Consider the following 21809-nt stretch of genomic DNA (forward strand, 5'->3'; position numbering starts at 1 on the left):
GGCAGCACCTCCCAAACTCGCGACCTCTACCACCTAGATGAACAAGGGCAGCAGGCGCATGGGAACACCACCACCTCCAAGTCACACACCATCCTGACTTGGAAGTATATCGGTCGTTCCTTCATCGTCGCTGGGTCAAAATCCTGGAACTCCCTCCCTAACAGCACTGTGGGAGCACCTTCACCACACGGACTGCAGCGGTTCAAGAAGGCGGCTCACCACCGCCTTCTCAAGGGCAACTAAGGATGGGCAATAAATGCCGGCCTTGCCAGCGATGCCCACATTCCCAGAAATAATTTTAAAAATCATTGACAATTAAATGTCACAACTTAATGTTCAGGCTCACTTTCTTTTCCCACTTTATCCCTCAGGTGGGAGACGCAGCTTGCCTGTACAGAAGAGCTCAGTGTTACAAACAATCTGCGAGGTGCTTTGAGCAACTGCACAAATTTGAATCGGCGCTGAAAATGCTCTGCCGTGGTGAATTCTACAATGAAGCTGCTCTGGCTGTGGAAAGGTAATGTTTAGACATCGCAACCAGATCTTTGTTCCCAAGGATAGCAAAACTATGCATTTTGCTTAAGTTTTTAAAACAAACTGCTACTGCTGTAGGAATCTTATTTCTTACCATCCGACATAAACTTTTATTCAAACTCTTGCCTTTCTTTCTTTTACTTTTAGTTCTCCACAGGACACAAAATTAACCCAGTCATTCAGTGGGACATGATTACTGGCACTTAACTGAACTAGCTCTCTCCTATCAATTCTTCATTGCCACTTTGTGTAACCATTGCTTTTAGATGTTCCTTTAGACTCACTGGCCTAGAAATTCGGTGGGCTGCGCCGCCAGTTAGCGCCTAAAGAGGGCACTCGGTGGCTTTAGCGCCACTGGCCACGCCTCCCGCGATATTTAGCTGGGGCGCTAATGGCGGCGTTAGCCTGTTGCGCTGCACCGCCACCGATGACGTCATCGGTGTGCGCAGCGCCGCGCTACCGCCCCGATCTCGATATTCGGTAGCGCCCGCCTCTAGCACCGTTAGCAAATCACGCCCGGTTCACGGGGCCTACCTGCGCAAATTAAGGTGGAGGTGCGGGGCGGCTGTTTTTTTCGGCGGCCACCTGCCAGCACCTCCGTCCCCGGCCTCCTGATTTCCCCCCCCCCCCCCCCCGCCCCAGGCAGTGCCGGCTGCTTTCCAAGAGCCTGGCACTTCTCCTCGGTGCCGGGCTCTTTTGCCGGCACTCACAATCTCCGATCGCGCTGGTGCAGGCCCCTCCCCCTTAAGAATGGGAGGAAGGCCTGCAGTACCGCAGCGCGCCATGCCGCAGCGTGTGGCGCTGCGACACGTTGCGCTGCGATATTCAGTTTCAGCGCCCTAAGAGGGACGCGGAGCGCCTCGAGCCTTGCCCCGTCTCCCTCTTGGGGCGTTCAAGCTGAATTTCCAGCGGTCGCAACTGCTCCGATCGCTGCGCTAATTCCGGCGAGCTTGGCGCCCCGTTTGCGGCACCCCGTTTGTGGCTCCACCAAATTTCTCCCCCATAGAGTTATACAGCACAGAAAGAGGCCCTTCGGCCCATCGTGTCCGCGCCGGCCATCAAGCCCTATCCTAATCCCATTTTCCAGCACTTGGTCCGTAGCCTTGTATGCTATGGCGTTTCAAGTGCTCATCTAAATGCTTCTTGAATGTTGTGAGGGTTCCTGCCTCTACCACCCTTTCAGGCAGTGAGTTCCAGATTCCAACCACCCTCTGGGTGAAAAAGTTTTTCCTCAAATCCCCTCTAAACCTCCTGCCCCTTAGCTTGAAACTATGCCCCCTGGTTATTGACCCCTCTACTAAGGGGAAAAGTTCCTTTCTATCTACCCTATCTATGCCCCTCATAATTTTGTACACCTCAATCAGGTCCCCCCTCAGCCTTCTCTGCTCTAAGGAAAACAACCCCAGCCTGTCCAGTCTCTCCTCATAGCTGAAGCGCTCCAGCCCAGGTAACATCCTGGTGAATCTCCTCTGCACCCTCTCCAATGCAATCACATCCTTCCTGTAATGTGGCGACCAGAACTACACACAGTATTCCAGCTGTGGCCTAACTAGTGTTTTATACAGCTCCAACATAACCTCTCTGCTCTTATATTCTATGCCTCGGTTAATGAAGGCAAGTATCCTGTATGCCTTCTTAACCGCCTCATCTACCTGTCCTGCTGCCTTCGGGGATCTGTGTACTTTGTTCTTCAGTAGAGGAAAGCGGACAGATGAGGGCACATTTACATGGTCTTTGAGGCACTACTGGGTTATTAGAGGTGGAGAAGTCTAACTGGAACCAGTTGTGTCAAATTCCCGCTGGTTATGGGCCCCGATCTTCTGTCCAAAGCAGGCGGGAGCCTCGCTTGTGTATGTAAAAAGGGGGCGGGGCGGGCATTGCTCCAATTGTTGGGAGGGAAACCGAGTCACCAGCACGCCTTGACACGCCTGTCAGGAAGAAGCCCTGGGACGGGACAGACCAGCAGGCAGGAGGGCCTTTAGAACATACGTACATACATGTCTTGTCTTGCACACTTTGTACAAAAATAATAACTTGCAGGACAATGGAGTATTACAGTTTAACTCTTTTATTAAGCATTAGGTCTGATCTTACTCATACAGCATTCATGGGGCATCAAGCCTGCCCCACAGAACCGCAACACCTGAACCGTCTCAATTAGGCATCCAGCGCACGTCCACCATCAGTCATGCACTCTCCTGGTCTCATCCGAAAGACGGCATCTTCGGCAGTGCAGTACTCCACTGACGTGTCAGCCTAGATTATGTGCTTAGGTCTCTGGAGTGGGACTTGGACCCACAAACTTCTCACTCCGAGGCAAGAGTGCTCCTACTGTGCCAAAGCTCAGCTCGAATTTTAACACCATCTTTGGAATTCTCTACCCCAGAGGGCTGTTGATGCTCAGTCATTGAGAATATTCAAGACTGAGATCGTGCCCAAAAATCTCTTGGAGGTGAATCATGGGATCTGGGGGATGGGGCGGGAAAGTGAAGTTGATGTAAAAGTTCAGCCATGATCTTATTGAATGGCGGAGCAGGCTCGAGGGGCCGTGTGGCCGACTCCTGCTCCTATTTATGTTCTTATACAGCACTCGAGGAGGCCATTCGGCCCATCGAGCTGGCTCTCTAAAACAGCTGTCAATTAGTCCCACTCTCCTCTTTCTCCATAGCCCTGAAAACTTTTGGAAGTACATATTGAATTCCATGTTGAAAGTTACTATTGAATCTACTTCCTTTCAGGAAATGCATTCCAGATCATAACAACTTTGAGTTCAAAAAAAATTCACCCAATTTCCCCCCTGGCCTTATTGCCAATTCTCTTCAATCTGTGTCCTCTGGTTACCGACCCTCCTGCCACTGGATACAGTTTCTCTCCAATCTACTCTATCGAAATCCCTCATAATTTTGAACACTGCTATTAAATCTCCCCATAACCTCCCCTAAGGAGAACAATCCCAGCTTCTCCAGTCTCTCCACATAACCGAATTCCCTCACTCCTGGTACTATTCCAGTAAATCTCCTCTGCACCCTCTCCAAGGCCTTGACATACTTTCTAAAGTGTGGTGTCCAGAATTGGACACAATACTCTAACTGAGTTCTAACCAGTGATTTATAAAGGTTTACCATCACTTCCTGGCTCTTGCACGCTCTGCCCCTATTTACAAAACCCAGGATCCTGTCTGCTATTTTAACAGCCTTCTCAGCCTGCCCTGCCACCGACCAAAAGATTTTTGTATGTGAGCCCCCAGGTCTCTGTTCCTGCATCCCCTTTAACATTTTACCATTTAGTTCATATTTCCTCTCTTTTCCTTCCAAAATGCCCCTCGAGCCTGCTCCGCCATTCTGTAAGATCATGGCTGAACTTTTAGATCAACTTCACTTTCCCACCCCATCCCCCAGATCCCATGATTCCCCTCTGTGCCCAAAAATCTCTCGATCCCAGCCTTGAATATTCTCAATGGCTGAGCATCAACAGCCCTCTGGGGTAGAGAATTCCAAAGATGATTCGAGCTGAGCTTTGGCACAGTAGGAGCACTCTTGCCTCTGAATGAGAAGTTTGTGGGTTCAAATCCCACACCAGAGACTTAAGCACATAATCTTCACACTTCTCTGCATTAAATTTCATTTGCCGTGTGCCCGCCCATTTCACCAGTTTATCTCCTCCTGAAGTCTGCTACTATCCTCCTCATTAAGTCCAGGTCATTAATTTATATCAAAAAGAGCAGTGGTCCTAATGCTGACCCCTGGGGGGGGCCCTCCGGTCTGTAAAGTAACCGTTCACCAATACTCTCTGCTTTCTGTCCTTTAGCCAATTTTGTATCCACGCAGTCACTGACCCTCTAATCCCATGGGCTTCAATTTTGCTAACAAGTCTATTATGTGGCACTTTTTCAAACGCCTTCTGAAAGTCCATATACACAACATCAACCGCACCACCCTCATCAACACTCTGTTATTTTATTGAAGAATTCAATGTTAGGTTAGAATTCAGGTTAGTCAGACACAAAATAACAACAGAAAATGCTGGAAAAACTCAGCAGGTCAGGCAGCATCCGTGGAGAGAGAAACAGAGTTAACGTTTCAGGTCGATGACCTTTCGTCAGAACTGGAAAAAAGCAGGAAAAGGAACAGATTTAAAAGCAAGTTTAGGGGCTGGGAAAAGGGGGAGGGGATGAACGAACAAAAGGGAAGGTCAGTGATAGGATAGAAAGCAGGAGAGATAAAGAGACATTGAGAGACATCAAGAGATATTCAAGGCGAGAGGAGGTTCTTTCATCCCCCCCCCCCCTTTTCCCAGCCCCTAAACTTGCTTTAAAATCTGTTCCTTTTCCTGCTTTTTTCCGGTTCTGACGAAGGGTCTTCAACCTGAAACGTTAACTCTGTTTCTCTCTCCGCGGATGGCCTGTTGAGTATTTCCAGCGTTTACTATTGTTATTTCGGATTTCCAGCATCCGCAGTATTTGGCTATTGTATTAGTGTTGTTGTAGCCAGACACGATTTGCCTTTTTTAAAATGTGTTGGACGACGTTTATGTTCTTCCAAATGATGATTAATTTTGCCCCGGATTATTGTCTTTAGAAGTTTCCCCACTGCTGATGTTCTGCTGACTGGTCGGTGGTTACCTGGTTTATCCCTCGCCCCCTTTTTTTTTTTGAACAAGGGTGTGATATTTGCAACCCCACCAGTCTTCTGGCATCAATGCCACATCCAAGGAGGATTGGAAGATTGTGGCCAGAGCTTCTGCTATTTCCACCGTTACTTTCCTCCGCACCCGAGGATGCATCATCCCATCTGGACTCGGTGACTTTTCGACCTTGAGCGCTGCCAACCGTTGTAGTACCTCCTCTATCTATTTTTATAGTATCCAATTTCTCTACCACCTCCTCCTTTACTGTAACCTCCTCTTCTGCAGCATCCTCTTTTCTAGTGACAATAGATGCTACATGTTTTGCGATTGATCAGTTTTTAAAAAAATGTGCATTTGTACTTCTGCTTTGCGCACAGATAAATCCCCGCGATGGACCTACGTGTTAACGTACAAGTCTTTCTGTTTTTTGTAATTCCAGATTTGAAAAGATACTTTGTAAAAAGAATCAGCCTTTCACAAAGCTTCCATACTCTGTAGATCAGTTCCGTTTAGAGGCTGCTGCCAAGTATCTGAGGGAGAACAAACTGGCTGAAATGATGGACCCCCTGTCTTACCTTGACCCTGAAGACCAGCTTGTTTTCCTGAAGTCAAACAAGTGCCTGCCTCAAGCCGCTGAGCTCCTGAAAAGCCAGAGTAGGGAGGAGGAAGCTGCCATGTTGATGCGGGAGCATGGGAAACTCCAAGAGGCAGCAAGGCTTTCAAATAAGAAGGAATTTCAAGCCGAGTGTCTTGTTGCTGCAGCTCGAGTGGGACTACTCAAAGAAAGAAAAGAAGAGATAAGTGCCTTAGACAGAAAAAGTATCCAAGAAATGCTAGATGAAGCGACCAAACTCTTCAAAATCAGAAAACAACCGTCCTCTGATCTAGCAGAAGCCATGCTACTGAAAGGCCTTCTAAATAGAGAGACCAGTCTGGTCATAGAAGCTTTTGACATGTTTGTTCATGAATATAACAGCGCTGGGGCTGTGGAGAGCCTCTTTGTTTTACTACAGCAAGACCCCGAGGCTTCATCAGATTTCGAACCATCACTGACTTGTCTGGAGATGTTGGTGCAGTTGGCGAAAGCGCTTGAAAATCCCCAGAACAATGCCGAGAAAGAGATGGTCAAAGCTTGCTACGCATTTTTTGGAATTTTACCAGTGGATGTCAAGTACGGCAGAATTCCACTCTATGAAGGAGCGAGGTTTTTGCAGCTGGATTTTGACCCAGATCTAAATGAGAAGCAAGGCAGCTTTTACAGATGTGAAGTAAAAGAAGTTAGGATCTTGCTACAGAAGCACTTACTGCTTCGCCTTTGTGACTTTGCTGAAAAAATTAAGGCAGCGGGACTGAATGTTCCAGATGTTTGTCCAAAGTATATCTGCGGCTTGCTCTGCAAGACTCCCTCCTGTCAAGATCATCATAGGTCTTTGAAAAGGCATGAAGCAAAATATTCACTTGAAGCCAAGCTGTATCTGACCGTTCTGAATGGACTGTTGCTGGAAGCCAAAAATTTCTATCCTAAAGAGACCTTTCCAGAAGTTGAGAAAATTGGAGATATTCTCACTGGATACCCATATGCTTTATGCAGCTCTCTGCTGAATGCCTTTTACCCAAAACATTTTCATCAGAGTGTTATATCCACGAACCCTAGTGCTTGCAGGGAAGTTATGGGATTAGTGAGGAAGATTAAATATCACAGTTTCAGGTCTGTACTGAGGGAGTACATATCTTCTTGTTTTGAATGTTCTACAGTTCAAAAACGAAGAGAATCAACAGATCTGTGGCTGCAGGCCCAACAGGTTTACCTTCTAACTTGTGACTACTTCAAGAAGATTGAAGACCTGCTCTCTCAAGAAGAGCAAGCATATAACTCGGAACGAAGGAGATGTGACAAAGGCACAGACATTCAAGACAAAAGGAGGAAACAAAGAGCCCTAAAAGGCAAGCTTGGGATGTTAACGACTGACACGCTCCATTTATGTATTTTCAGGCTGCTAGTTATGTCTATGAAGGATTTCTATGAACACTCAGACCCAGAGCAGTGCATTCACAACTTCTTCCGCTTCATGAATGTACTAGTTAAGAGATGTGATGATCCCCTCATCCCAAGTATCGCTAACACGGTCACAGTGCTTGAATTTCAGTTTGTTTTATGTTGTTCTATCCTTATGCATCTTGCAAAGAACCTAGTTGTCTGCCTCCCAAGGAGCTTTATAGCCCTTCTTCATTACTGGAACTTCATGTTCAAAGGACAAATCAAAAAGGCCAAAGATACCTTTAGCATCATAAATGATTACAAACCAAAAGATCTGCCCTGGATGATTCATAAAATGAAGCAACATTTGTCCTACCTGGTCAGCGTCCTGTGTGGTGACCAGAACCAAGACTTCAATGTTCTTCTGGATGCCTTCAGTGATCCTGATTATACTTCATCGGGAGAGGCAGAGAGGACAGTGGTTCTGTGCCTGGTGATGTTGATAAATGCAAGACATGTTCTGGAACCTTGGACAGAAAAGATGATCAGATATAGCTTCAGGGAGGTGGAGAAAAAGCTGTTAAAGATTACCCAAGATCACGGGTCAAAGGTTCCAGCAAGACTCGTAGATCTTGTGGGAAAAGTTAACAGAGCACAAAGTGTTAAAGATGTGGTGAGCACCCTTCAGGAGTTGCTGAGAAAGAGAGATGATGAGTTTTTGCACGACTGTGTCTGGAAGTGGGATCACCACTCTGGCCCTGGTTCAGTGCGGGGTATTTATTTTCGGACCATTCATGCCGAAAGATTTTCTGATGAGTATCGAACAAAAATCGATGAGATTGTCCTCCTCCCAGAGGAAGATCACAGTGCTCCTGACGTTGCTCAGTATCTTGAAGAAAAAGATGATCGTCTCCAGGACATGGCTTCCAAATTGCAGAAAGCCAACGTGAGAAGGAAATGGCAGTCTTTACTCCATGTAATTAGTGTCTGCAAATACTTGCTGACGCTCTTGACTCGAGCGGTTTCAGACGCTGCCCAACAACGGGAAGAGGTTCCCAGCAACTTCCGAGAGGCCCAAGTAGACGAGACGCAGTGCGATATTTGTGGAGCAAAATTTGCTAGAGGTCCGAACGGCTATGCCGACCTTCGTCGAGAGCAGGAGTGTGAAGAAGCTACTAACCAGATCTCGGAAAACTGGGAAGAGAATGAAGATGAAGAAGAAAGTGAAACTTTGTGCTTGCGAGAATGTTTTGCCACCCACGTCCGCCTTGAAGAGCACAAAAAGAAGGAAGCTACTTACAAGTCTTACTTGGCTTACTTCAGAGGATCTGTGGAACCTTTCATGGGTAAAGGCAAAAGTGTGCTGCACTGTCTTGAGGAATTGGCGACCGATCGCTTGACATCCAAAGAATTCGCGAAAGTGATGTATGAAAAACTGAGGAGCAGTATTGATGCAATTGCAGATTCAATCGACCGTATCTACAACCTCAAGACCTGGGTAAAAGGTAGTGTTGGCTTTAGAATTGGCTGTCTTTTTCCTCATTGTTTCCCTTGAACTGGACAAAATGTCCACGGCCAGCGCGGACACGATGGGCCGAGATGGCCTCCTTCCGTGCTGTAAATTTCTAGGATAAGCTTTCAAGGAAAAATAAGCTTTTCCTACCTCTGTGGATTTTTTTTTCTCTTAAGAATGCAGTGGTCACCCCGCAGCCTCAGAATGTGCAGGCAGAGAGGGAATGGGTGACCACCAGACAGAGAAGGAGGACCAGGCAGGTAGGGCAGGAATTCCCCAGAGCGCATCTCGCTCGCTAACCGGTTCACAGTTCTGGAAACTGGTGGGGGTGATGGCTCCTCTGGGGAGAGGAGCCAGAGCCAAGGCCACGGCACCACGGGTGGCTCAGCTGCACAGTGGGGGGGGGAAGAAGAAGAGTGGAAAAGCAATAGTAATAGGGAATTCATTGGTTAGAGTAACAGACAGGCGTTTCTGTGGCCGCAGACATGACTCCAGGATGGCATGTTGCCTCCCTGGTGCCAGGGTCAAGGATGTCGCTGAGCGGCTGCAGGACACTCCGAGGGGGGAGGGTGAACAGCCAGAGGTCGTTGTCCATATCGGTACCAACGACATAGGCACAAAGAGGGATGAGGTCCTGCAGGCAGACTATAGGGAGCTAGGAAAGAGATTAAAAAGCAAACTCAAAGGTAGCAATCTCTGGATTACTCCCAGTGCCACGTGCTAGTGAGTACAGGAATAGGAGGATAGAACAGATGAATGCGTGGCTGGAGAGATGGTGCAGGAGGGAGGGCTTTAGATTCCTGAGGCATTAGGACCATTTCTGGGGGAGGTGGGACCTGTACAAGCCGGACGGGCTACACCTCAACAGAGCTGGGACCAATATTCTCACGGGGAGGTTTGTTAGTGCTGTAGGGGAGGGTTTAAATTAACTTGGCAAGGGGATGGGCACCAGCATATAGGAGTAGAAAAGAAGAATAAGGTGCATAAAAGAGTGATTGTGTTGGATAGTACTAGAGAAGATAGCACTAGAGGCGGTAGTAGTACCATATTAGGTAGGAGCAGACTAAGAAAGATGAAGAAAAAATCAAAAATGGGTTTAGAATGCATGTACGTAAACGCACAAAGTGTGGTGAATAAGGTTGGTGAGCTACAAGCACAATTAGCCGTGTGGCAATATGATGTTGTGGCAATAACGGAAACGTGGCTTAAAACTGGTGAGGACTGGGCACTTAATATTCAAGGGTACAAGGTGTTCAGAAAAATTAGGGAAGGAAAAAAGGGAGGTGGGGTGGCAGTGCTGATTAAGGAAGACGTTGTAGTGTTGGAAAGGGAAGATGTTCTTGAGGGGACAAGAACAGAATCCATTTGGTTAGAGTTGAGCAAAAAGGCTATGATCACGCTATTGGGGGTATTCTACAGGCCTCCAAATAGTGAGAGGGAGGTAGAGGAGCAAATCTGCAGGGAAATCGCAGAGATATGCAAGAGCTATAGAGTGGTGATATTGGGGGACTTTAATTACCCAAATATCGATTGGGATAATGCTAGGGTAAAGGGAAAGGAGGGGGATAGAATTTCTGAAATGTGTTCAGGAGAATTTCCTTGACCAGTATGTTCTTGGCCCAACTAGGAAGGAGGCATTGCTGGATCTGGTGCTGGGGAATGAAGTGGGCCAGGTCGACCAAGTGTCTGTGGGAGACCACTTGGGTACAAGTGATCATCGTATCATAAAATTTAGATCAGCAATGGAGAGGAGCAAGGAACAATCTAGAGTGGAACTTCTAAACTGGAATAGGGCTAACTTCAATGGGATGTGAAAGGATCTAGCCAGGGTAAAATGGAACCAAAGACTGACAGGAAAAACTATAATGTAACAGTGGGTTTAGAAATCAGAGTACAGAGTGGCTGAATGTTCTGCCACCAATGGTGGGGCAAAACCATGTTTTGATAGCCGAGGTAGTTGCAGAGACAATCACGCAGATAATTGCCCGTAAAGGCAGGAGGTTCCGACAAGTATGGTGCAAATTAACGCAAAATAAAACTATATGTTCAGTCAGTGTCTTAAAATATTAGTCCGAGAAGTTCTGCTAATGAATCTGGGAAGGCCAAAGCGAGAGACTCTGGCTTTGGGTGAAAGGATACACTTCAGTCTCCATTTGTAGCATGGCGGATTGACCGGGCTCTTCTAAACCACGTCGGGTTGCTCAGGAACACCCTGATTAGTTTCCATGGGCTGGCATTTAAAATATATTCCAATGAATGAATGAATTTCCTCAAAAATGATTAACTTTAAATAATAAGTGTTGGTTTTCGGAAAATAAGAGAACTTCCAGGTCAGAGTGGAAAGAGATTCAACACGCTTCCTGGCTAATAAATGAATTGAATCGGGATAAATGCTGCCATCAAGCCCAAATAACTGAAGGTACCTTCAGTGCTGAACCGTTTGTTTGTGTCTCGGTATTTTACAGGGCTGAAGCAATAATTCAGCCCATTGCTCCTGTGCTAGCTCTCAAAGTCTTGATTCATTCTCTGGCAAGGCCGGCATTTATTGCCCATCCGTAGTTGGCCCTGTACAACTGAGAGTCTTGCTAGGCCACCTCAGAGGGGCAGTTGAGCGTCAACCTTGTTGGTGTGGGGACTGGAGTCGGGTATAGGCCAGACCGGGTAAGGACGGCAGGTTTTCTTCTCGAGAGGACATTAGAAACTTAGAAAAATAGGAGCAGGAGTCGGCCCTTCGAGCCTGCTCCGCCATTCAATATGATCATGGCTGATCCTCAATCTCAATACCATATTCCCGCTCTCTCCCCATACCCCTTGATGCCTTTTGTGTCTAGAAATCTATCTATCTCCTTGTTCAATATATTCAGTGACTTGGCCTCCACAGCCTTCTGTGGTAGAGAATTCCACAGGTTCACCACCCTCTGAGTGAAGAAATTTCTCCTCATCTCAGTCCTAAATGTCCTACCCCGTAGTGAATCAGTTGGGTTTTTACGACAATTTTGACACTCTTAATGATACCAATCATTGTATTTGTTGCAGGATGTCATAGCATAAGAAATCACTAACATGCACTGTTTATAACCGTTGCCTTCAAGTGGTGACTTAGATCATTGATATTCCAATGTCTAGATCACACACTGGCTACAATTTCCCTTATTGTGTTCCAACATTTTCAATCCTCTTGGCAGGAGGCACCCAGAAGGGGTCCAAACGCTTCTCCTGAGGGAGGGACGATCAGTGGGCCTGGGTACTTTTTGTGTTCCTTTTGGTGGTTGTTATTGAAAGGGCTCAGGAGTGGCACTCGGGTGCACAGTTCTCCAAATGAAGTCTCACTAAAGCCTTATATAACCAAGTTCAGCTTGGAGTTGCTGTGGATTAGTTTGAAGGTCAGCCGAATTGTGAATCCAGCTTGGAGTCAGTCAGCGCAGGAAGGACCCTACACTTCCCCATAACAGTGACACATGGTTAGTTGAGAGCTGCCACGTACTGCCCCACAGAGTAGTGTTTTCAGTCCTCCATTTCAGTTCCATAATTGGAGAAATGAAGATTAGGTACCTCCCTACAGGGAAGGAGAGCAAAAAAGGGAGCCTCACTGTTACCAACTGAGTAATCAGCTTTAGTGTACTACTGGGCAGATGTGGAAGCAGCTTTCGACCCCTTCCTCTTAGCTGGGATAGGTGCACAGCAATGGGGGAAAATAACATTTAAAAAATCTCCTTTAGTTGGGCCTTTTAATTCAGCCAGAAGACTATATATTGAGCATTAGATGTATGGGATATCTATATAACCAATCTGTTTGTCTTTATACATCCCTTAGGCGAGGAAATACTGTCCAAGAAAATTGACACTCTTAAGGAAATTGTAGATGATGCAGACAAGTGGCAGAAGCGATCCCTCTACCTGAGCGATGAAGGTAAGTTTAAATAACAAGCAACAGTGAATCACACAATAAGTAACTCAGCACATTAGTGTGTCAAGTTCCATTGCTATACAGCGGCCATTGTAAAAGATGTTTCATTTAAAATGATCATCTTGGCAGATGGTTTTTATATTATGATTACGATGTTCTATAAATTCCTCAAAATCAGTAAGGTTCTTTAAAACGGTGAGGTTAAGCATTCATAGATTCATTATGCATAATCATACATGCAATGGTATTTAAACACACACTTAAAAGATAGTACTCACAACCACACCTAACCGTTGTGGTCTTAACCGTGTTACAGTTCCGACCTCAGTATTTTAGCTGATTTTAAATCCAAATGCTCATTTCCACTCTGCTATTTTTTATATGTTTCTCTCACCCTGTCTACATGACAATCTGCACATTCCTGCATTGCATGACTAGACCAAAAGTAAACACACAACTTCACACAAGAATCTAATTGGCCATATCAGTAACTTCAGTTGATGAGCTGGTTTCTTTACTAACGCTCTCTTTTTCAAATGGGCTAACGAGATCAGTTTAACTCCCTGACTTATCTTATCGATGGTTTTGCTCTTTTTGTACATAATTGCTATGCCATCAAGTGAAACCTTGAATTATAAGTGTGTCTTTGATTCTGTGTGTTTGGTACCATCTAATTCCCTCCTTCTACAGAAACCCCAATTAGAAAGGTCAAATATTTACCCAGATGTTGTCCTTGCACCCATTCATTATCTGTTATACAATCTCCCTGAAACTTAGGAACCAGTATTCAATGGCACACCTTTAAGTTTCCTTATTGAGTAGGGGATAACTTCATATTGAAACCCACCAGTGCCGTAGGATCAGTCTCGGTTCCAGTGGTCAGTACTTTAAAATTGAATCATACGTCTCTGCTTAACAAACAAAGGCTAAAAGCAAACATTACACCAGCACCAAGCAAAGTCACTAACAGTGTTCCATTAGCAGGCTTCAACTCAGTCTGATTAACTCTTTCCTTACCATTATTAGAAATCGCTAGCTAGTGCTTCTGGAAACCAGTATTGGGTAAAGTCCAGTTTTTGATGAAATAATAATCGTTGCTGTTTGTGGGAATGTGCTGTGCACAAACTAGCTGTCACCTTGGCCCAAATAACAATAGTAATTTCATTTCAAATGTAATTCATTGGCTGTGATGGACTTTGGGATGTCTGAAGAGATGTGATAAAGTGCCTTATAAAGGCAGATTCTTACTTTCCATAAGTAGCCTCCGTCACCGCAACAGGAAACACTGGGCAAAGGGACATGTGTAGTGGCCACAATTATTTCATTCAACTAGATCCCAATCCAGACCGACTACAGTCAGTGGAATCCTATACTGAATATATTGCACTATTGCTACTCCTTCACTTGGTGACAGTGTTTCAACCAACAGCGCTGTGTCACCTGGATATTACCCTGCATGTTGTTCATGGAATTCATGATTTAATTGGAAGTTGTATCATGATCTTCCATCTCTGAATACAGACAAATTGTCGCAGACTGATACCTTCTTTATAATTTCAATTAGGCTTTGAAACTACCTGGAAGGTCAATTGCCTTCAGAAGAATTGCCATTGCAGTGCCGTTTCCCAGTGTTTCCAGTCACTCTGTCTCTCTTGGCCCAGTGTTTCCAGTCACTCTGTCTCTCTTGGCCCAGTGTTTCCAGTCACTCTGTCTCTCTTGGCCCAGTGTTTCCAGTCACTGTGTCCCTTTTCCCAGTGTCTCCTGTCACTGTCCCTTGGCCCAGTGTTTCAAGTCACTGTGTCCTTTTGCCCAGTGTTTCCAGTCACTCTGTCTCTTTGCCCAGTGTTTCTAGTCACTCTGTCTCTTGGCCCAGTGTTTCCAGTCACTGTGTCTCTTGGCCCAGTGTTTCCAGTCAGTGTGTCTCTTGGCCCAGTGTTTCCAGTCACTGTGTCTCTTTTCCCAGTGTTTCCAGTCACTCTGTCTCTTTTCCCAGTGTTTCCAGTCACTGTGTCTCTTGGCCCAGTGTTCCCAGTCAGTGTGTCTCTTTGCCCAGTGTTTCCAGTCAGTGTGTCCCTTTGCCCAGTGTTTCCAGTCACTCTGTCTCTTTGCCCAGTGTTTCCAGTCAGTGTGTCCCTTTTCCCAGTGTTTCCAGTCACTGTCTCTTTGCCCAGTGTTTCCAGTCACTGTGTCCCTTTGCCCAGTGTTTCCAGTCACTGTGTCTCTTTTCCCAGTGTTTCCAGTCACTGTGTCTCTTTGCCCAGTGTTTCCAGTCACTGTGTCCCTTTGCCCAGTGTTTCCAGTCACTGTGTCTCTTTTCCCAGTGTTTCCAGTCACTGTGTCTCTTGGCCCAGTGTTTCCAGTCACTGTGTCTCTTTTCCCAGTGTTTCCAGTCACTGTGTCCCTTTTCCCAGTGTTTCCAGTCACTGTGTCTCTTTTCCCAGTGTTTCCAGTCACTGTGTCTCTTTTCCCAGTGTTTCCAGTCACTGTGTCTCTTTTCCCAGTGTTTCCAGTCACTGTGTCCCTTTTCCCAGTGTTTCCAGTCACTGTGTCCCTTTTCCCAGTGTTTCCAGTCACTGTGTCCCTTTTCCCAGTGTTTCCAGTCACTGTGTCTCTTGGCCCAGTGTTTCCAGTCACTGTGTCTCTTTTCCCAGTGTTTCCAGTCACTGTGTCCCTTTGCCCAGTGTTTCCAGTCACTGTGTCCCTTTGCCCAGTGTTTCCAGTCAGTGTGTCCCTTTGCCCAGTGTTTCCAGTCACTGTGTCCCTTTGCCCAGTGTTTCCAGTCACTGTGTCTCTTGGCCCAGTGTTTCTAGTCACTGTGTCCCTTGGCCCAGTGTTTCCAGTCACTGTGTCCCTTTGCCCAGTGTTTCCAGTCACTGTGTCCCTTTGCCCAGTGTTTCTAGTCACTGTGTCCCTTGGCCCAGTGTTTCCAGTCACTGTGTCCCTTTGCCCAGTGTTTCCAGTCACTGTGTCCCTTTGCCCAGTGTTTCCAGTCACTGTGTCTCTTGGCCCAGTGTTTCCAGTCACTGTGTCTCTTTTCCCAGTGTTTCCAGTCACTGTGTCTCTTGGCCCAGTGTTCCCAGTCAGTGTCCCTTTGCCCAGTGTTTCCAGTCACTGTGTCCCTTTGCCCAGTGTTTCCAGTCACTGTGTCTCTTTTCCCAGTGTTTCCAGTCACTGTGTCTCTTGGCCCAGTGTTCCCAGTCAGTGTCTCTTGGCCCAGTGTTTCCAGTCACTGTGTCCCTTGGCCCAGTGTTTCCAGTCACTGTGTCCCTTGGCCCAGTGTTTCCAGTCACTGTGTCCCTTTGCCCAGTGTTTCCAGTCACTGTGTCCCTTTGCCCAGTGTTTCCAGTCAGTGTGTCCCTTTGCCCAGTGTTTCCAGTCAGTGTGTCCCTTTGCCCAGTGTTTCCAGTCACTGTGTCCCTTGGCCCAGTGTTTCCAGTCACTGTGTCTCTTTGCCCAGTGTTTCCAGTCACTGTGTCCCTTTGCCCAGTGTTTCCAGTCACTGTGTCCCTTTGCCCAGTGTTTCCAGTCACTGTGTCCCTTTGCCCAGTGTTTCCAGTCACTGTGTCCCTTTGCCCAGTGTTTCCAGTCACTGTGTCCCTTTGCCCAGTGTTTCCAGTCACTGTGTCCCTTGGCCCAGTGTTTCCAGTCACTGTGTCTCTTTGCCCAGTGTTTCCAGTCACTGTGTCCCTTTGCCCAGTGTTTCCAGTCACTGTGTCCCTTTGCCCAGTGTTTCCAGTCAGTGTGTCCCTTTGCCCAGTGTTTCCAGTCACTGTGTCCCTTTGCCCAGTGTTTCCAGTCACTGTGTCTCTTTGCCCAGTGTTTCCAGTCACTGTGTCCCTTTGCCCAGTGTTTCCAGTCACTGTGTCCCTTTTCCCAGTGTTTCCAGTCACTGTGTCCCTTTGCCCAGTGTTTCCAGTCACTGTGTCCCTTGGCCCAGTGTTTCCAGTCACTGTGTCTCTTTGCCCAGTGTTTCCAGTCACTGTGTCCCTTTGCCCAGTGTTTCCAGTCACTGTGTCCCTTTGCCCAGTGTTTCCAGTCAGTGTGTCCCTTTGCCCAGTGTTTCCAGTCACTGTGTCCCCTGGCCCAGTGTTTCCAGTCACTGTGTCCCTTGGCCCAGTGTTCCCAGTCAATGTCTCTTTGCCCAGTGTTTCCTGTCGCTGTGTCTTTTTGCCCAGTAGGCATGTTTAACAATGTGCATCACAAGTGATATATTGGTTGTTAAATTTCTCATGTATGTACAATAATATTTTGCCAGGAGTTGAAGTTAACCAGAACACAGCTGATTTTGAAGAAGGCTTGGAAGACTGTCAAGAAAACTTCGATGAATTACGCTCCAGGAAAAAAAGGAAGTGCTCCAAAAAAAAGCGAAAGAAGTAGCTCGGGACCAATCTTGTACAGTGGGGGGGCGGGGGGGGGGGGGTTGTAGGAGTAGATCCGAATATCACTGTATACCAGCTGTCATAAATCACATGTATCTCTTTGATCCTGCAGCTTGAGTGTAGACACATTATTCTGCATTTGCCGATAATTATATACAGAGATAATTGTTAGATTTCTTTTTCTATTTTCTACCGACTTCATCATCTGCATCTGGTGAGCCCTTCATAAAGGCCAGGCTTTCTCAACATACTGACCTGGTGGTACAGTGTCCCTTTGCCAAGATGGTATGTTTAAAGAGATGTACTATTGATACCCCTTTTTTTTAAAAAAAATCAAAACACCAATAGACCTATTCATATCAATATGTTCTTTCTCATCCTTGAAAAAGGTGTTGTTGAGTATCAGTGTTTAGGTCGGAGGGATATCTGCTGGTGGGAGTTAGTGGGACCGATGAGCCGCAAGACTTGTGCTGTTGCCCCTCTGAACCAGTCCTGCCGATGAGGTGATAACATGCTCGCCATTAAACAAAATCATCTCCGAGACATAACCGAAAGGATGTCAACATTGGTCATTTTTAACTTTTGATAATTTTTTTTAAGCAGGGTACCAATCTCTCCTCAAATGCTCATTCAGTGTACGACCACTAAATGCCAGTGCCTCCTCATGGTAGTGCAGAGATGATGTTTCCTGGATTGTTTTAGACCTTTTTTAAACATTTCTCATTATTATTGCACCTCAGTTTACGCGAGGCTGTTTGTTGTATTTGACATTTTACATTGATTTGTCGGTATGTATGCAAAACAAAGTCATTGCCGAATGTATTGTAGGTTTATCATTGAAGTATGATTGTAATATTTACCTGTATGAATTTAGTTTTTGGATTCTTTTATGAAGTTAAGCCGTTTGTTTTAAGGTTTAAATGTTTTTGCTTACATTTGGAATAGATGTTTATAGATAGATACTTTTGGACCAAATTACTTACTTTAAAATAAACTTAAGCTCATTCTCTTAACAACCGAAATGTAGAAAAGGCATGTGCGGTCTACTCCTGTTAATGCAAAGTAACATTTTCGTTGAGGGAAAAAAAACTCTCTCTTACCCAGTAGTTTGAATTCAGCAATTCAGACCGCAACGTGAGGTGATTTTTGCAAGATTGAAACTTGAATTAACATCACTTGAATGAACGATGCCATTTCGAATTAAGAGCAGGCCAATTTGTAAAAATCGCTTGAAACGGCCAAAAAAAAAACTTCCAAATGACTCTTACTGAAAGTTTGCAACTTTTTATCAGCGTTCGCAAGTTGTGAAATCTCTGGTTTAAGATTTTAGGGGTTTGTTTTTGTTTGTTTTTTTAGCCATTTTTATCCTTTATTGTTGAAATGAGAACCTGTCAAGCCAGCAGATGTAAATTAATCTTTTTTTGCACGCATCTGGTCAGTTTACGTCTTCAGGTGAAATGAGCGATTACCAAACTGAATCGCTCTTTCCACGTCCATGAAATCTAAAACCAGCAGTCTGAATCAATGTCAGGATAGCAGTGCTTGCTCTGCAAGAAGCTGCCTTTCAAGATTAAAACAATTCACTTCTTGAAAAGTTCTGGATTTTAAAGACAAGAAAATGAGCAAATAAATTGCTCACCAAGTTGTGCATCTAGGTTTAAAATAAGTGTATTTTATATTTTGCCAATCGATTTGATTTTCTCTAGGGAATCGTGGGTATAATGTTTTACCAACTGACTGAAGCTTTAGTTTTTCTACACACTGTCCTTTTGAAGAGTACTGAAGGAGAATTTTCTTTCTAAATCTTTATTTTTTACTGAGATGCCTTTTCTGGTGTCAAGTTTGTAATAATTGTTCTAAAGATTCCAGTGTTTTTGGCCTGTAAGATGTTTTACTGAAGTAAATCATTTTCCACAGAGTGTTTTTATTTTGTGACATTGATTGCTTAATCTGTGTAAAAAAAAACAACCACCAAGAAAAACCAACAGGAGGGACACTGTCCAACGATGGACTTAAAGCCAACAGACCGACAATCTTGTTTTTATTCATTCTCATTATATTTTTCCAAAGATATTAATGTGAGCTGATTCATTTTCTGTTTGTGTTCATTTATAGGCCCGTGAGTGCCACCAAAATTAAATTGTATGATCAGCGTCTTCTCGCTTCCAGATTATGTGCCCAAGTCCCGAAGTGTGTCAGGAGGCCGTGACCGCCTGACTCAGAGGCAAGCGTACAGGGCCTTGGTGAGACCACACCTGGAGTACTGGGCACAGTTTTGGTCCCCTTATCTAAGGAAGGATATACTTGCCTTGGAGGCGGTGCAACGAAGGTTCACTAGATTGATTCCTGGGATGAGAGGGCTGTCCTATGAGGAGAGATTGTGTAGAATGGGCCGATACTCTCTGGAGTTTAGAAGAATGAGAGGTGATCTCATTGAAACATACAAGATTCTGAGGGGGATTGACAGGGTAGATGCTGAGAGGTTGTTTCCCCCTGGCTGGAGAGTCTAGAACTAGGGGGCATAGTCTCAGGATAAGGGGTCGGCCATTTAAGACTGAGATGAGGAGGAATTTCTTCACTCAGAGGGTTGTGAATCTTTGGAATTCTCTGCCCCAGAGGGCTGTGAATGCTGAGTCTTTGAGTATATTCAAGGCTGAGATCGATAGATTTTTGGACTCGTGGGGAATCGAGGGATATGGAGATCGGGCGGGAAAGTGGAGTTGAGGTTGACGATCAGCCATGATCTTATTGAATGGCGGAGCAGGCTCGAGGGGCCGAATGGCTGACTCCTGCTCCTAATTCTTATGTTCTTATGTGCTACCACTGAGCCAAGCTGACACTTAAGGAAACAGGGAAATGGGACAGAGTTGATAGCTTCAATGAAAGAGCCAGCACCACACAGACACAAGGGGTTGAATGATCTCCTTCACATTCCACAGCTTTGTTCCCCAAAATTCAAAGGATTAATTTGTATTTTATTTGTTGATGTTTTATGGTTTTTCAGCCATTCAAACTCACTCCTTCGACAGACCAGGTACAATCTAACCTTTTGTGGACTCTACCCAACACGTTTAATCTGTTGTGGAAAGGTTCTGCAGAAATACGTTTCCAATGGTAAAAAGCAAAATACTAGAATCTTAACACATCCACACCAGACCCAGCAACACTGGCACCATCATAGAAATTACAGCACTGAAGGAGACTATTGAGCCCATTGGAGCCATCGGGGTCGATTTCCATTGACCCGTGGAGTCGGGATTGGAGGCGTGCGGGGGGTTAAAGTCCCAAATTCGGGGGACCCGCCTCCATGTAAATTTCAAAGGAGGTGGGTACCCGCCCCGCACTGGGACCCGCCTACCCGAGGCAGGAAGGGATTAGTGCCAATTAACTGCCTGTTAACAGGCAGCTTTTAGCCTAATCCCTATTTTTAAGGTTGAAGTGTGGGATTCCCGATGGCTCCAAACCACGCCAAGTTAGAGGAGGCGGGCCGTCGGGTTGAAGGACTTGGAGGGGTCGAGATGTCGGTGTTCAGGTGAGTGATGTGTGCATGAGTGCAAAGGTAAGTGTGTCTAAAGTGTGTAAAGCAGTTTAAATTACCTTTTCGGCCTTCCTTCAGGTCTCGGGAGTCCATCATCTAACCGGCACAGAAAGCAGAATGGCTGCGAACTGTCAAAAGTGACAGCCTGCAGCTCTCTGTGCAGGAGAGATTTCTGAGTCTGTGTAGAAGGACTCAGGTTAGAAGTAAGACTGTCAGTGTTTGACAGCTTCAAAAAGCTGTGAAACACTGATATTTCATCTGTCAAAACCTCTTGACAGATGAAATTTCAGTCTGTGACATCACCTGTTGCAGGGTGGCCCTTAATTGGTCTGCTGAGTCCGCTGGCCTCTCGATGGAGGCGGGACTACAACCCCGAAAGTTGTAGTCCCGCCTCCTTCCCGACTTCTGAATGAAAATCACCCCCATCATCTCTGTCCCAATCCCCTGTTTCGTTAAGTGTCAGCCTTGGCTCAGTGGGCAGCGCTTTCATCTGAGTCACAAGGTCGTGGGTTCAAGTCCCACTCCAGAGACTTTAGCACATAATCTAGGCTGACACATCAGTGCAGCACTGAGGGAGTGCTGCACTGTCAGAGGTGCCGTCTTTCAGCTGGGACGGTAAACCAAGGCCTGGTCCGCCCATCCAGGGGGACATAAAGGATCCCGGAGCAGCAATTGCACAAGAGCAAGTTGTCCCGATGTCCTGGCCAACATTCAGCCATCAACCGACACTGCGCAATACTGATTAACTGGTCACTTCTCTCATTTGCAGTTTGTGGGATCTTACTGTGGACAAATTAGCTGTTTTTCTTTATATGCTTTCAGCTTGTAAGTGGCACTGGCAGGCCACCTTTACTTCCCTGTGAGGCCGGTAGAAGGCCGCCTTCTTGAACCGCTGCAGTCCTTGTTCCCACATGGAGTTAGGTTGGGAATCCCAGCATATTGAGGTTGGGAACCCCAGCAGTGATGATGAAGGAATGGCGATATATATCCATGTCAGGATAGAGTGTGACTTGGGGGTGTTGTTCCCATGATATTGATGCTCTTGTCTTTATCGGTGTTAGCGGTCGCAAGAGAGAGAGTTGCTTTTGAAGTAACTTTGTGAGTGGCTGCAGTGTATCCTGTAGATAGTACACACTGCAGCCACAGTGTGCCAGTGACTGAGGGGGTGAATACAGGAAACTCTTTCTTAACCGGCAAAATTCAAGAGTAGGCTCAGGTAAGTTTTACTATATATTAGTGGCTGTGTAACCGGGGTTCCTGGATCTGTGGCCGTGTAACCGGGGTTCCTGGATCTGTGGCCGTGCAACAGGGACTCCTGGATCTGTGGCCGTGTA

The 21809-nt window shown here is 46.0% G+C and overlaps 1 protein-coding gene across 1 annotated transcript in view; it reads left to right on the forward strand.

Annotated features, from left to right (window-relative positions):
- The window catches only part of LOC147115344 (TPR and ankyrin repeat-containing protein 1-like), a 136084-nt gene extending 117228 nt beyond the window's left edge, over positions 1–18856 (forward strand). The window contains exons 13-16 of the mRNA XM_085993999.1: positions 372–517; positions 5600–8643; positions 12466–12561; positions 16814–18856. Of these exons, the coding sequence (XP_085850125.1) occupies positions 372–517; positions 5600–8643; positions 12466–12561; positions 16814–16935 (3408 nt within the window). The 3' untranslated portion in view covers positions 16936–18856. The remainder of the gene's footprint in view (positions 1–371; positions 518–5599; positions 8644–12465; positions 12562–16813) is intronic.
- The last annotated feature ends 2953 nt before the right edge of the window (positions 18857–21809 follow it).

This window comes from Somniosus microcephalus, chromosome 7, assembly GCF_052327205.1.
Source record: "Somniosus microcephalus isolate GS21.2 chromosome 7, FLI_Smic_1.0, whole genome shotgun sequence".
Classification (NCBI taxonomy): Eukaryota; Metazoa; Chordata; class Chondrichthyes; order Squaliformes; family Somniosidae; genus Somniosus; species Somniosus microcephalus.